This window comes from Cryphonectria parasitica (genome assembly GCF_011745365.1).
Source record: "Cryphonectria parasitica EP155 unplaced genomic scaffold M406scaffold_9, whole genome shotgun sequence".
In the NCBI taxonomy this organism is placed as follows: Eukaryota; Fungi; Ascomycota; class Sordariomycetes; order Diaporthales; family Cryphonectriaceae; genus Cryphonectria; species Cryphonectria parasitica.
Genome location: NW_024468917.1, coordinates 2,190,657 through 2,204,102, shown reverse-complemented (window position 1 = coordinate 2,204,102; position 13,446 = coordinate 2,190,657). Strand labels below are relative to the sequence as shown.

Here is a 13,446-nt window from a genome sequence, read left to right as displayed (position 1 = left end):
AATATACAAGGACGATTTAATATCTGATATGATCAGAACCACTCGGAGCCACGGCAAATTCGTGGTATTAGGATTTTCAATACACGACGTCTACTGCAAGTTCTTTGTTCTGGCCTTAGAACCGTAGCACTTGGCTTGATGGCGGTTTTTTACTTGGCCTTTGCGCAAGTGGAGGAAAGAGTCCCAATTCATAAGCGCTTATTCCACTTCCTTCCAAACATACTTCTTAAGGAAGTATCTTCAACCTGCATCTTCACAGCTTCACTCTTCCTAAAGCGCACTCGTCTGTGGCCGTCCTCCGATCTCGAGATGCTTGTGGTGTAATCATTATCCTTCCCATCGTACATTTTGTATACTTGATTTTTGATCTAGGCCTACCTCTTTACTCTATCGGCTACTACCTCGAAAAACATGATGGAATTTGTGTTCTTGAAAGTCTATTTGGACTTGTGGAAGAGATGAAGCATCCGTCGGAATATTGCACGTAGTCAAAAAGAAAGCTGTGAATTATATTATAATATGAACTGACCAAGCTACCCTAGAGCTTCAGCAGAAAATCACTACTTTAGACGGTCTAGACAGCACGTCCGCAGGAGAAAAGTAACAACATCATCAAGAGAGGGTTGGAACCAAGGACCTAAATCTCAAGTAATATTTATAACGGAATTAGAGACAAACGAGGCCCAACGCAGACCCTACATTTCTCATTAGCAATTCTGCTAAGCGGTGAGACATTATACTATCTGAAGCATACAAAAGCTGAGCATTAAATAGAGAGTGCTAACGAAGAGATAAAAACGTTACTCGACTTAGTTACTTTATGTCATTATACATTACCGTATTGGATTTGATGCGTAGTGGTGTTCATGTTTGCCCCAGGCTGGCCGACTTCTACATCAAGCGCAAGGTAACGAGACAATCTACAACGAGGCTCGATCCGTCTGTACTATGAAAGAACAGACTTTTGTGAATTATAAAAGGCCTGAAGGACATGGCGAGACAAATTGTTGGGAATCCTTCACACGGTATAGTGGCAGTAAAAGGAAAGAGCACTGCTGGTCGAAGGAGGTTCGCCGTCAGGGCAGCCCAGAAAGTCATAGTACGAGCAGCTAATGACTAAGTACTTAATTACCACTGCTATAGAATTACAGTATAAAGGACCCAGCACCCTGGCCTGCCTGGGTCGCTAAGCGCCCAGTGACCATGCAGGTCATGCGCCCACTGATATGACACTATAGAACAGCGCTATGATTAGCGGCCGGTCCGTCCCACAAACCACAAGGCTCCAAAACCCACTTCACATGCATTCCCTTACTTTGAACTCTACCAACAGGTTTCATCTTACCACTGCACCTCCAACATGATTTTACTGAGAATGATGCCGGGCAGATCGAGCCTGTCTGACAAGCAGACACTTCTGGTTGTTGTTCCCTCTGGATCGAAGGATCAATAATGGGACACGCCGTCGAGCTGGCGCCTTGTGTCAATGTTGATTCATGGTTGAGTGAGGTTGGCAGGCAGGCAGTCAGGCAGTCAATCATTCTGTCTGTCGAGCCTCATCAGAACTGTGGTCACAACCTGACTGACTTAAGTCTTCAGTGCCGCTGACGAGAGGCAGCCACCGCATTTTATACCAAAATCTTTGTTAGTGGCGCGAACTTCTGCAGCAAGTACCATGCCTGTCACTGTCCGTCCAAACCGCCAGACGCTTGTTCTGCAGACATCTACAAGCATCTTTGCCAGCGCACCCGGTAGGAATTTGTTGGTTGGAACAGGGTGCATAGCCCGCTCTCGTCCAGCTTGTTGGGCCATGCCTCAATATTGGCAAGCAGCCAGCCCCCCTCATACAGAGCACTATTTACCCTGACAGCTAAAAGGCGCACCTCGTCTTGTTTTGACTTAGCGTTATCTTGGCCGTATACGCGCAACTCAGCCGCATCGGAGGATTCACGGGGAAACCAAACGAATCCTCCCAATGCATTCTTCTCCGGAGCCTTATGCAACTCGCTTGACAAGTCTTCTCTCTCGTCTCTCCTATACCTCTGGACTTCTTGTCATCGCCCCGTCTTGCCGGCAGCCTGATGTGACGCGTCACTCGTTCCCACGTTCCAGAGCACTCTCATTCGTTATTTTCAGTGTCAGTCTTGTCCCAAGACACCAGCAAGCTCATTGGCTGGGCAGACCCATCTCACGCTGCCAGCAAGGACGTTGGGTCTCGCGACCCTGCTGGATGAAGCAGGTTGTGCTGTGAACATGGAGCAGCAGGCCAACGACTCCACGCCGCGGTTCCCAGAAGAAGCTCATGAGCAGCAGCAGCAGGAGGAGCAGCAACAGCAGAGCTCTGGCCGTCCGCCATTAAGAGCCAGATTTAGCGCGCGTATTGAGTCCTTTCACGACATCAGCAGCTTGCAATTCTACGATGATGGAGACGTCAGCCCGCCAGGAAGTCCCACTTATGGGCAGGAATCCATGGTCTCGCCCCCTACGCAGTTCGCCAGCAGCAGCAGCAGCAGTAGCAGCCCTGAAGTCGACCGATCGAGTTCTGGCCACTGGCCTCGACCATTTTCTGTGAGCGATGGAGGCGCATACCAACAGATCGGCGCCGGAGACGGACGTACCTCAGGCAGAGCCTCCCGGAAGACGAGCAAGCGCACTTCACGTGGAGGACGGTACGCGGGTCTAGGTGGCACCGCAGCAGTCGATGCGATTCCCGAACGTGAGGAAAACCTTGAGGAAGGCCTTCTTCCCGCTGCAGCTCCCATAGACGGAGCCGATGAGTCAAGTCCCGATTCGTCAAAATCTATGCGCCCAGCACCAGCATCAGCACCACGGCCAACGGCTGCAGCATCCAATGATAAACCACATGAAGCTGATGACAGGGCGAAAGCATGGCAGGAGCAAGAGCAGGCAGGGCAGTTGACTGGAGGACTGGGTGCGGGCTTCAAGAGCCCCATAATCCAAATACGAGAGGCGGACTTGCCGTCGTCCCCCTCGTCGCCGATCATGCAGCGAATGCCATCCAGAGCAATGTCCTTTTCTCGACGAAAGTTGTCTCTGAGCAGATCCGAGACTCGCAAGGCATTGGGCCAGAGTGAGGCTGACAGGACAGGCAAGGCTGTTCAGGTCATTATCGAGGAGCCCGAAGCGACAGACCGGCCCAAGCCATCTCACTCTGTGAGCCATCGAGGTTCCAAGATCGACCTGAGCTTCGTGGCGGGAGACGCGATGCCCGGAGAATCTGAGGAGTTGCGGGATCTTTCCAAGCGCACTACAACGATACCCGTCAAGGTGACGCGCAGAGTAGAGACGTTCTACCCGCATCCCGACTGGAAGCCATTCTCGATGCGGTGGCCATACCTACTCATGCTGATTTTGCTGTCGTTTGTGTTAGCAGGCTCGACCGAGGCTCTGTATCAACGGTCAGCACAGTCCAAGGAGGGAGGTCTAGTGCACTTCCAAAAGCCTGCAGACATCGACAGCCTCGAATACTTCTCCATCAAGTTCCTACCGACCCTCATAGCTGTCATCTACGGCGTGCTGTGGCAGACGGCAGACTTTGACGTGAAGCGGCTGGAAGCCTACTACCAGCTCTCCAAGGATGGTGGAGCAACCGCCGCTGAGACGCTCAACGTGGATTATATCACGAGCTTCAGCTTCCTGCAACCGCTTCACGCGTTTCGCCGGCGGCACTACGCCGTGACCATCGCATCCATTGCGTCTATCCTCGCCGTCTCCGCCGTCCCAACTCTCGTCTCGGCGTCCATCAACTTGTCGCCAGACAGCGCAACACGAATGGCAAACCCAGAGATAGAAAAGCATATCTCCATTGATCCCGTGTGGTCGCGGCTCAACGAGGCTGTGCTGATCATCATCGCATTATTGGGCTGTGTCTTGTTCTACCAGCTCAACACGCGACGGTCCGGCCTGCTGGCGGACGTTAAGGGCATCGCCGGCCTGGCAGCCATGGCAAACGTATCGCATATCCTGATGGACTTCAAGAATTGTGACGTCGCAACCCACGAGGACATTCACAGAAAACTCAAGAACCACCGCTACATACTGCGCAACTCCTCCCTCGCGCCGATGGACGATAGCGACTACGACAAGAACAATGCCGATCTCAGCAGTGCCCTGGCCAAGATCACAGGCCAGCCGCTAGACGTGGCCGAGTCGTCCGCCAAGTACCAGCTCACCCTGAACCCACACCCGCTCATGTTTCGCCCACAGGGGTCCATTGCCTACATCTCCGGCATCGCCCTCTTCACCATCTTCCTCCCCGTCTTTCTCTTCACGCCGGCGGGGGACTGGACCGACAAGGCCCCCTGGGTCATCACCGCGCTGGCCGTCTGCATCAAGCTCGGCTGGGGTGCGCTGGACACGACCGTCCGGCTGATGGAGCCCTTCTACATCCTCTACCGCCGCCACGCCCCGCCCAGGACCCTCACGCTCGACTACACCGCCATGCCCTTCGCCTGGGTGGCCGTCAAGGCCCTCTTTGGCCGGCACTGGCTCGTCGCCGCCGTGGGCTTCGGCACGGTCATGACCGAGATGCTGACCGTCCTGGTCTCCTCGCTCGCCACGGTCGAGGGCCGTGCCTTTGGGCCGTCGTCGTCATCGTCATCGTCATCATCATCATCATCATCTGCTCCCAAAGAAGGCGGGAGCATCGACGCAGGCGAGGAGACGGTGCACAGCTTCTGGCTGTCTCTCGTGTCGGCCATCTGCATCCTGCTGTACATGGGCGTCGTCGCGGCGCTGGTGTTTGTCCGTCGGCGCAAACCCTTCCTGCCGCGTCAGCCCAACACCATCGCCAGCGTGCTGGCGTTCATCCACCAGAGCAAGATGCTGTACGACTTCGTGGGCACGGAGCAGTACTCCAACGCCGCCATGCTGCAGCACCTGACCGACATCAACAAGAGCTACGGCCTGGGCTGGTTCGAGGGCAGGGACGGCAAGACGCACTGCGGTGTGGACGAGGAGGAGCTCAGCGCTACGTATAGGCACGGTGTGGACTTTAGCAGGAGTAATAATCCGTGGATGGAGAGCTTTGAGGAGTGGGTGTAAGTAGGGGTCGCCGACTAGAGCGTTGAAAGTGTATTGTATAATACTCTGCGGAAGGGTGGCAGAATTTGTAGTTTTACAACGAGAGCAATGAATAGATACCCCCCCACCCCCAACCCGAAAATAGTCCTCCCTTTATTCTTTTCCCAGACACGGCATATTCACAAAGATCGCCTGCGCGATACACTGGTTATGTAAGCCTGAAAGCGTCTCTCTCGGCAGGTTGTATCAAGGAGCGCGCTGAATCTACGACAATATATTCTTTGCTAGCTGTACCCCACGGGGCTACGACTCCAGGCACATAGTGGCCGGAATGGATGAGCGTGTACCAGAGTCGTGGCCGTGGGGAAGAGAGGCGTGGTGGTTTTGATAAAAGGACGACTTTTGGTAGGCCTAGTTTCTTTTTTCTGTTGGGGAGGAGGGGGGGGGGGGGTCTTCTGTGCTGCTACCGTAGCACCCGATTACATGAGGCTGAAGGCGGCCGAGGAAATGGTGATCTACACAGTGTCAAGTGATGAGGATTGGAGACATAATATTGAAACTTCGTATGATGCGTTGACATCTCAACAAGGTTAGAGATCACCAACTCGTGGGTTCCTAGATTACAGAGACGAAAAGAGAAAAAGAAGAAGAAATAGAGGGGGAAAGCAGCTTGGGTTGCAGCTACAATTGCCTCGTCAGCCAAATCCGCCTTGTGGATGTAATGAGGCTGTGTTATTATCTGGGCAGATAGTAATCATCGTATAAGCTACGCTAACTTTGTTTATACGCCTCGGCCTTGGGCTGCCACGCACATAGCCAGCCCATGCACCCAATGAGGAGAAGCGGTTGCTAAAGTCCGTTATACGCTGACGATATGCAAATACGATTGATGATTTGGTGGCAAAATACATTTGCCTGCAACGGCTCGACTCAGCTTACAGAGTCCAGCCTATGCAAAGCCTCGCTGGGGTCAGTACGAAACGTTCTCGGGCACTCAGGGTCCATGTTGCTAGTGCTAAGGTCGGCACCTGTGCCGTTCATTTGCAGCTTCTATCCCACATTTCAAATTCCGATCTAGACTTGCAATGACGCACCCCACACAAAGAAGGTCGAGCTCGGGGAAGGGAACACAGGTTGCAGGAGGGAGCGAAATGCTCCGACTCCTCTCAGGGGTTTGATGCAGTGAACGTAGGGAGTAGGACGGCACGCAAGAGCCGTACAAGGGGGTTTTTATGGACGATTGTCAATTTCTCCACGTGAGTGCCGAGTTGCGAGCACCAGGGCGAAGCACATAGTGGCGGGGCCGTAACTTGTTGGGCGTTGCTGATGGACCGGACGAGTTGATTACGGCTACTGATACCGAGAGCAAGCGAGGCTGTGAAGGTGCTGCAATGCACTTTAGATGTTCTGCATGCTCTTCTGTGTATGTAGGGCGGGCAAATACTCGGAGACACACAGTTTGACACGGCCAGCGACGTTGCTCGGGCTCCACTGCCCCGCCGGACCGGACCTGGAAATAGATTGCTTAGATTGGATCTTCCAGGAGAACCCCAGATGCCATGAACCGGGGGAGAATGATAGCTGGCATGCACGAAACGCCAGGCGCAAAAGCCATGTGTTCCAGTGCACGTTTGAAGATTGCAGATTTTCATCCACCGCCTCGATTGGCGACGCTTCGTTTTGGTGTGGCTGCAACGCCTTGGAGGCTTGGAGGTGTCGCAGAACGGTGCTTCATACAGGGTCGGAGAATACAACCCAAAAAAGGGGGTCCACATGAGCAGGGAGCAAGGGGGCGTAAGGAAGGGGGGTTTACTGCAGAACACCACGTCGCAGCCTTGTGACCGTTGATCTGCCCAGCCCAGAGCTCTCCTCATGGTCCAGGAAAGCACGGATGCTCAGTGGTGGGTTGTTGAGATTGAGGTCCCGTGGATGCCTCGTCCCGGATTGTTGTGTCGATCTCTGCACCATAGTACACGCTATGCATGACGAGCAATCCATCTGCATGCCATACTCCAGGGAAGGTCTCCAAAAATCCGGCTGATCTGGCGTAGTCTAGCACACGGGACGTGTTAGATCGACCTTTCTCTGCCGAGTTTCTTGTTGTACGGGATAGATGAGCGCGTGCCATCAGGTTTCCATAGCACGCAGCGATCCAATTAAACCATCAAAGGACGCAGTATGAAAGGAAGGTTCGGTAGCCCTTAGCCGAGTGCAAGGTTCTTCCCTTTTTTGTTAAATCTGTTTGGTAGGCAATCGAGAGAAGCGCCGCCGTAGTGTATGGTGGTGGTGTGGTGCTCCGTATTCGCCCAAATTTGAGTGGAGCGTGGCTGTGCACAACAAAGCGACAATGGAAAAGTTAACCAAGCAAGCCAAGGCCTGCCAGGTATGCCAGGGTCGAAGACACGGAGTGCTTCAGACGCAACAAACACCAGGGTCTAGCCATGCCCATTGGCAAGGGAGGACCAGCGCTCTGAGACGCCGCGTTCTTGATACAGAACGGCCTTGGGATTCCGACCTTTTTTGAGGACCCGGGCCCAGAGCGAGCGACCGTGGCCAGCGTCTGGCCTTTTCTGAGGTGATCAGCACCATCTGCTTGGCTGCCCACTGCGCCATGGGAACGCTGTACGCATAGAGTTCTTATTTTTGGCCCATCTGGTCTCTTCTTCTGGCCTTTTCGTTGAGACTCGAGACCGCCTATTCGCAGACGGGATGGGACCCCATGGCTAACATCGAATGGACGTGGGATGATGACGAAAGCTGAATATGCCTCCCTCGTAATGTAATGTAATGTCCCGGCACGCTTATATCCGTGTTGAAGATGGGGACACGAGGCGGTGGAGAGTTGGCGAGAAACAAAGTTCTGCTAACCCAGCGGCAGCGCCTTGGGGTTTGAAGAAGACAAGATGACCAAAAAAATCAACCGCAATTGACGCTGTTTGCTTGATCTTCACCTACAACAACAAAGACTGGAGAGGCCTAGAGTATGCACCAGCAGTCTCTAACCAGCCACCCCCGTTCACCCACTCAGTCTTGAATGCTCGGTTGCTGGGGACTACCTGGGGTGGTTGGTATTGGCCACACTGCAGACGTCTTGGGGGCGGGGACCTGGCTCTGGCTGGGCGATCAGAAACTTGGCTCGCTTCATGCATCAGAAATGCAGTGTGGACGTCATCTCTGCAGCTCTGCCGCGCTACCCTGCGTGGCTTTGTCATGTTATGCAGGAATCCTCGAGACCACATGATGGTGTGGCGGTAGAGGGTCGGTTGGTGATGACCAGTGGTGAAATGCCGTTATTGATGCCCGTTGCGACGGCAATGGATTGAGGTTTGCTGACGGCAGAATTCAAATCAGCCCTGTTTAGTGGGCAAGAGCGAAGGCGACGAGTGAAAGTTGGGTTCCATTCATTCCTGAGAAGAGGAGGCAGGTGCCATAGTAGCCGTGCTCCGTGCTGAAAGGTCCACATTGGACTCGTAACGAGCTCGCAGGCGCATCCGTACCTGCATCAGGGCGTGGTCCCAGCTTTCCACACAAGTACCTCTGTTAGTGTTGTGACCATGAACCTGGTACATCAGGAGGAAGGGGGTACCTGTTCTGGCTACGGAGCCCTGGTGTGTCATGCGGGTAGTGCAGTGCCAAGCTTCTACCCCTTGACTACTACAGGCTACCTCACCACCACTAATTGGCGCTGCAATTTACTGTGACGGGCCAATTGTCTTGGGTGACTAGGCCCCTGGAATTCTGCGATATGCTGCTATGGTATTACTATGTATGGTACCATACTGAGAAGTCCGCACGCAGTACATCAGTACATAGCCATACGCTGGCTCGTGCCGTCAAAGCACGTTCCTCTCTCGCTTCTCTTTTCCTTGAGGAAAAGTCCCCCCCTTTGATTACGACTACCAAGACGGGTCCGCCCTCACCCCCCTTCCTTCGCACTCTACTGTTTCTCCACCACGAATTTTAGAATCCACCACCACCCACTGGAAACCATAGCACACACACATACTACAGGGACCTCCCACCCACCCATCCACTCACGCGACCGCATTGGGCCCCCTTCCCACCCCAGCCCCAGCCCCAGCCCAAGCAGGACAGGAACGTCCTCTCACTCCGCGTTCAATTCCATGTTCGTGACCTTTTACACACACCTACACACACTTCCACTCTTGACCTCGACGCCTCTATCACCACAGACCTAGATCTTCGCCAGCCAACAGCACCACAGATCAGGCCTTTGTTCCTTCATCAGCACAAGAACAGCCTGTCTGGGTCCTCGAAGAGGTCTCAACTCTCTTACTCCTTATTCTTCTTCTTCATTATCTCGACTCTACATTTCTTCAACACTTTTGGGTACAACAATACCACGACCATCATTTTACAACACAACATACCATTCCTGAGGGGCTACTTGTCGAATTGAATTCCACGCCTCGTCAAAGGTAAACAAAAAGGGCAGACCGACCTCCTTCGCTATTCTCCTTGGGTCTGCGACGCGCGCTCCGACAGCCCCCAACAACGACGGCCCTTGATCGCGGCCTCCGATACCATCGTCAAGTAATCCTTTCCATTCTACGATCAACCGACTCCTCCTTTGGAAACCCCCAATTTGTTCGACCTCCGCAGCCGACCGCTTAGTCGTTCACTCTCCCTCGAACAAAAGAAGAGACCTCGCTGTCGACCTCGAGACGTCCCTACTACATTGATGTCGGAATAAACATTACAGATTTACATTCGTTTCCTCTCTCGCGAGAACCCGGTCGTGCAGCGACAGGTTCATCGCCAGTCCCGAGATCCCCATTTGGCACGGTTCTCGATACATTTCTCCCCTAAAGTCTTCACAACTATTACTGCATCCGTCAAGATGTGGTTCACATCAAGGACTCCGATATTGTTACTCTCCTCCCTCGCGGCCATATGCCGCCCGGCTGGGGCAGAGCAGATGCTCTCGTCCAGCTCCCTGAATACCTGCCAGTCCGACTCAGGATTCACAGCCAGTCTGTTCAATGTCGTCTACACCCCAGCTAACAATAGTGCTACTGTTGACCTGTCGGCAACCTCGTCGATCCAGGGTAATGTCGTCTTCGATGCCACAATCACGGCGTACGGCTACCAGATCATCAGGCAGACGGTCGATCCGTGCAAAATCAACCTGGCTGGTCTCTGTCCTATGTACGTGTGCTGCTACGCCGAGCCAACCCTCTTGGGCGCCCTGAACCTGGTTCCTGGAGCGGACAAAATAATACTAACATCTTGTCTTCTTCTTTCTGTAGGACTGCTGGAAAGATGGCGCTGACTTTTGCGCTGGACGTGAGCGAGAGTGCGGCTGCTGAGATTCCAGGCATTGCGTACACCTTCCCCGATCTCGACGCCAAAGTAAGGCTGTATATGAACTACACATCCAACGGCGAGAGTGTCGCCTGTGTCGAGGCCGATATCTCCAACGGCAAGACTGTCAACCTGCTGGGTGTCAAGTGGGCCACCGCTGTCGTCGCTGGTCTTGCACTGGGCTCGTCGGCTGTCATTTCTGGACTCGGACACTCCAATGCAGCGTCCCACGTTGCCGCCAATGCGCTGTCGCTTTTTGGCTACTTTCAAGGTCAAGCCATGCTCGGAATGACCAGCATCGATCTTCCTCCAATTGTGCAAGCTTGGACCCAGGATTTCCAGTGGAGCATGGGCATCATCCGCGTTGGTTTCATGCAGACCATCTTCACATGGTATCAGCGCGCCACTGGCGGGACGCCCTCTGAGCTGTTTGACTCCCTAACGACGGTCTCAGTGCAAGTGGAGAAGCGCAAGATGAAGCGTTCCCTGACAGAGACTGGCATCACCCTCTCGAAGCGGGCTATTGCAATGATGCCTCGGGCCCTCGACTCGGTCTCGCAGACAGTATCGTCCATAGTGAAGCGAGGAAACGTCAAGAACGCGAGCGGCAGTTATGTGGTCTACGGTATCCAGCGTGTTGCCTACAAGGCCGGGATCGAGTCGACAAACCTCTTTATGACCGGTCTAACCTTTTTCTGCATCTTTGTGGTCTTTACCATGGCAGGCGTCGCTGCTTTCAAGGGTTTCTGCGAGCTCGCCGTCAAAAATAAGTGGATGAAGAGCAACAAGTTTGTGGACTTCCGCAATGGCTGGTTTACCGTCCTAAAGGGTATTCTCTTCCGCCTCACCCTGATCGGCTTCCCCCAGATGACCATCCTGTGTCTCTGGGAGTTCACCCAGAGGGACTCAGCTGCTGAGGTGGTTCTCGCCGTCTTCTTCTTCTTTGGCATGCTGGCCACGCTGTCCTGGGCTGCTTCCAAGGTCATCCGGATCGCTCGCCGCTCCGTCGTTATGCACAGGAACCCGGCTTATATCCTGTTCTCCGACCCTCAGGCTCTGAACAAGTGGGGATTCCTCTACGTCCAGTTCCGAGCCTCCGCTTACTACTTCATCGTGCCCACCCTCGCCTATCTCCTGGTTAAGGGCATGTTTATTGCTTTTGCGCAGACCACGTCCACTGTGCAAGCTGTGGCCTTTATCGTCTTGGAGGCTGCGGCGCTCATCGGAGCCAGTGTCCTGCGGCCATGGATGGACAAGAGCACAAACTCATTCAACATTTCGATTTGCGTCATCAATTTCCTGAACTCCATCTTCCTCCTGATCTTCTCGGATGTCTTCAACCAGCCCGCCATCGTCACTGGTGTTGTGGGCGTGGTTCTCTGGCTCGCCAACGCGGTTTTCGCCCTCGTCCTGCTCCTCATGCTGATTGTCACGACTGTCATCGTCCTGATCCGCAAGAACCCTGATGCCAGATATCAATTCATGGCCGACGACCGAGCTTCCTTCATGAAGTCCCAGACGCAGCTCAACACAACCACCGAGCTGGATGCCCTGGCAGCGACCGCCCGAGGTGATAAGAATGGATACAAGGCCTTCGATCTGGACGATGATGCCGAGTCGATCTCGTCTGACTCGTTGAAGCGACGCACCGACCCATCGCACATGCAGGTCCCCCAGCAGATCAACTCACCCCTCTCGCAACCGGCATACCGCGATGCGCCTCGTTCACCGGTGGATCCTGCGGTGCCACTGTTTCCGAATGACAGTCGCAGTGCCAGTCCTGGGCAGGGGCAGCAGCAACAGCAGCCCCAATACCAGGCCTACAACGGAGGGCAGTACCTTCGCCAACAGCCAAGTGGTTCATCAATGCAGCCGCCAAGTTCGTATGGGTCGTCATCGAACCTGTCGGCTTACCGGGGCCAAAACAATGGTAGCCCGGCCAGCGGCTACCGGCCGCAGAATACCACGAGGTAAGCAGCTGCCAACTTGAAACGTCACCAGTGGAGATGAACTGCGGCTAACATTTACTTCTTCAGTCCCTGGCAGCGTGGGGCTGGTTATGAACACTAACGATTTTCAAACGGCGGCACGAGGCGTACTGACGATGCCTGTGCCGGAGTCGCCATTAACGACGCAATGGAAGTAGAGGATCTTTCATATACACATATATATATATACATATTCCACGTTATTTCGAAAGAAACACCAATATACCACATGGGGGGAGGGTTCGCCACGTGTCACCTACCGACTTTATATGCCGCTCCGACCCATTACCGCCGACCAACCTGCCAGCGTGCAACTACCCACGAGCGCACACACCACAAACCAGGCTTGGATACTCCCTGGATATCTTTTCATACCTCAACCACTTTTCTTCCGCTTGTCAAGGCACACATTATAGGAGCACACGGAACGGCGTCAGGAGCTCTGGGACCAGGGAACCATTCTGAAAGCCCAAACGAGCAGGAACTTGAAACGTTCACACGGGGAGTTGATCGATACAAGTGTTCTTAAAAATTCTCATTCTTGCACCCACAGGATACCCGGATAAAGATGGCATTTGCTGCATCCTGCCATGCTTTAAATGGTCCAAAGAAATGTCGGTGGTACCATTATTGGGATTAAGAAAAGGGGAGAGGACGTTTTAGCATGAGTGATAGGTTGCGGACGTAAAGACGGCATCCTCGGGCGAACCCACCGCTGAGCCAGGCTGCTTGAGAAGGAGTCGGGGAGGCCCTCAAATAACGAGTGCGCCACGTTGGCGCTGCAGGGACAGGGCCGAAAGAGTGGCGCGCGCTGTGTTGGTTTCGCCCACTTGTCATTATCATTCGTTTTTGAGATGATAGGCAAGGAGTGGCTGATATTTACATTGGGCTTTATATAGCTAATTGACATGTTTTGTTGAAGTTCACAGAGAAGTTCTTGTGTCATCCCGTGAAATGGTGCTCATCCATTATTCTCATCGTCACAAGTGTCAAACATGGGCCTTCTTCCCTCTCCCTTCTTTTCTTTCTTTTGGTTGACGGCCAAGACTAATCGTGAAGACGGGAAAGATCAAGGGGTATGGGTGGTGTG

General features: G+C 53.6%; 3 protein-coding genes across 3 annotated transcripts; 2 read left to right on the top strand and 1 right to left on the bottom strand.

Moving 5' to 3' along the window:
- Positions 1–2,883: 2,883 nt before the first annotated feature.
- Positions 2,884–5,175, top strand: M406DRAFT_282944 (uncharacterized protein). Its single transcript, XM_040918496.1, has one exon. It carries the CDS (start codon positions 3,004–3,006, stop codon positions 5,062–5,064), a length of 2,061 nt encoding a protein of 686 aa, XP_040772012.1. The 5' UTR covers positions 2,884–3,003; the 3' UTR covers positions 5,065–5,175.
- A 4,036-nt stretch (positions 5,176–9,211) lies between these two features.
- Positions 9,212–12,553, top strand: M406DRAFT_282939 (uncharacterized protein). The gene is made up of 4 exons (XM_040918495.1): positions 9,212–10,212; positions 10,314–12,133; positions 12,200–12,338; positions 12,405–12,553. The coding sequence occupies exons 1-4, from the start codon at positions 9,905–9,907 to the stop codon at positions 12,436–12,438; spliced, it is 2,301 nt and encodes a 766-aa protein (XP_040772011.1). The 5' UTR covers positions 9,212–9,904; the 3' UTR covers positions 12,439–12,553.
- M406DRAFT_103589 (uncharacterized protein) lies at positions 12,541–13,283 on the bottom strand. Its single transcript, XM_040915073.1, has one exon. It carries the CDS (start codon positions 13,264–13,266, stop codon positions 12,952–12,954), a length of 315 nt encoding a protein of 104 aa, XP_040772010.1. The 5' UTR covers positions 13,267–13,283; the 3' UTR covers positions 12,541–12,951.
- Between the last annotated feature and the right edge of the window lie 163 nt (positions 13,284–13,446).

Coding starts and splice junctions, on each gene's coding strand:
- M406DRAFT_282944 (XM_040918496.1), top strand. CDS start 3,004: ATGCAGCGAATGCCATCCAGAGCAATGTCCTTTTCTCGACGAAAGTTG.
- M406DRAFT_282939 (XM_040918495.1), top strand. CDS start 9,905: ATGTGGTTCACATCAAGGACTCCGATATTGTTACTCTCCTCCCTCGCG. Junction 10,213..10,313: donor CTGGCTGGTCTCTGTCCTAT/GTACGTGTGCTG, acceptor TTCTTTCTGTAG/GACTGCTGGAAAGATGGCGC. Junction 12,134..12,199: donor GCCACTGTTTCCGAATGACA/GTCGCAGTGCCA, acceptor CCTACAACGGAG/GGCAGTACCTTCGCCAACAG.
- M406DRAFT_103589 (XM_040915073.1), bottom strand. CDS start 13,266: ATGTCAATTAGCTATATAAAGCCCAATGTAAATATCAGCCACTCCTTG.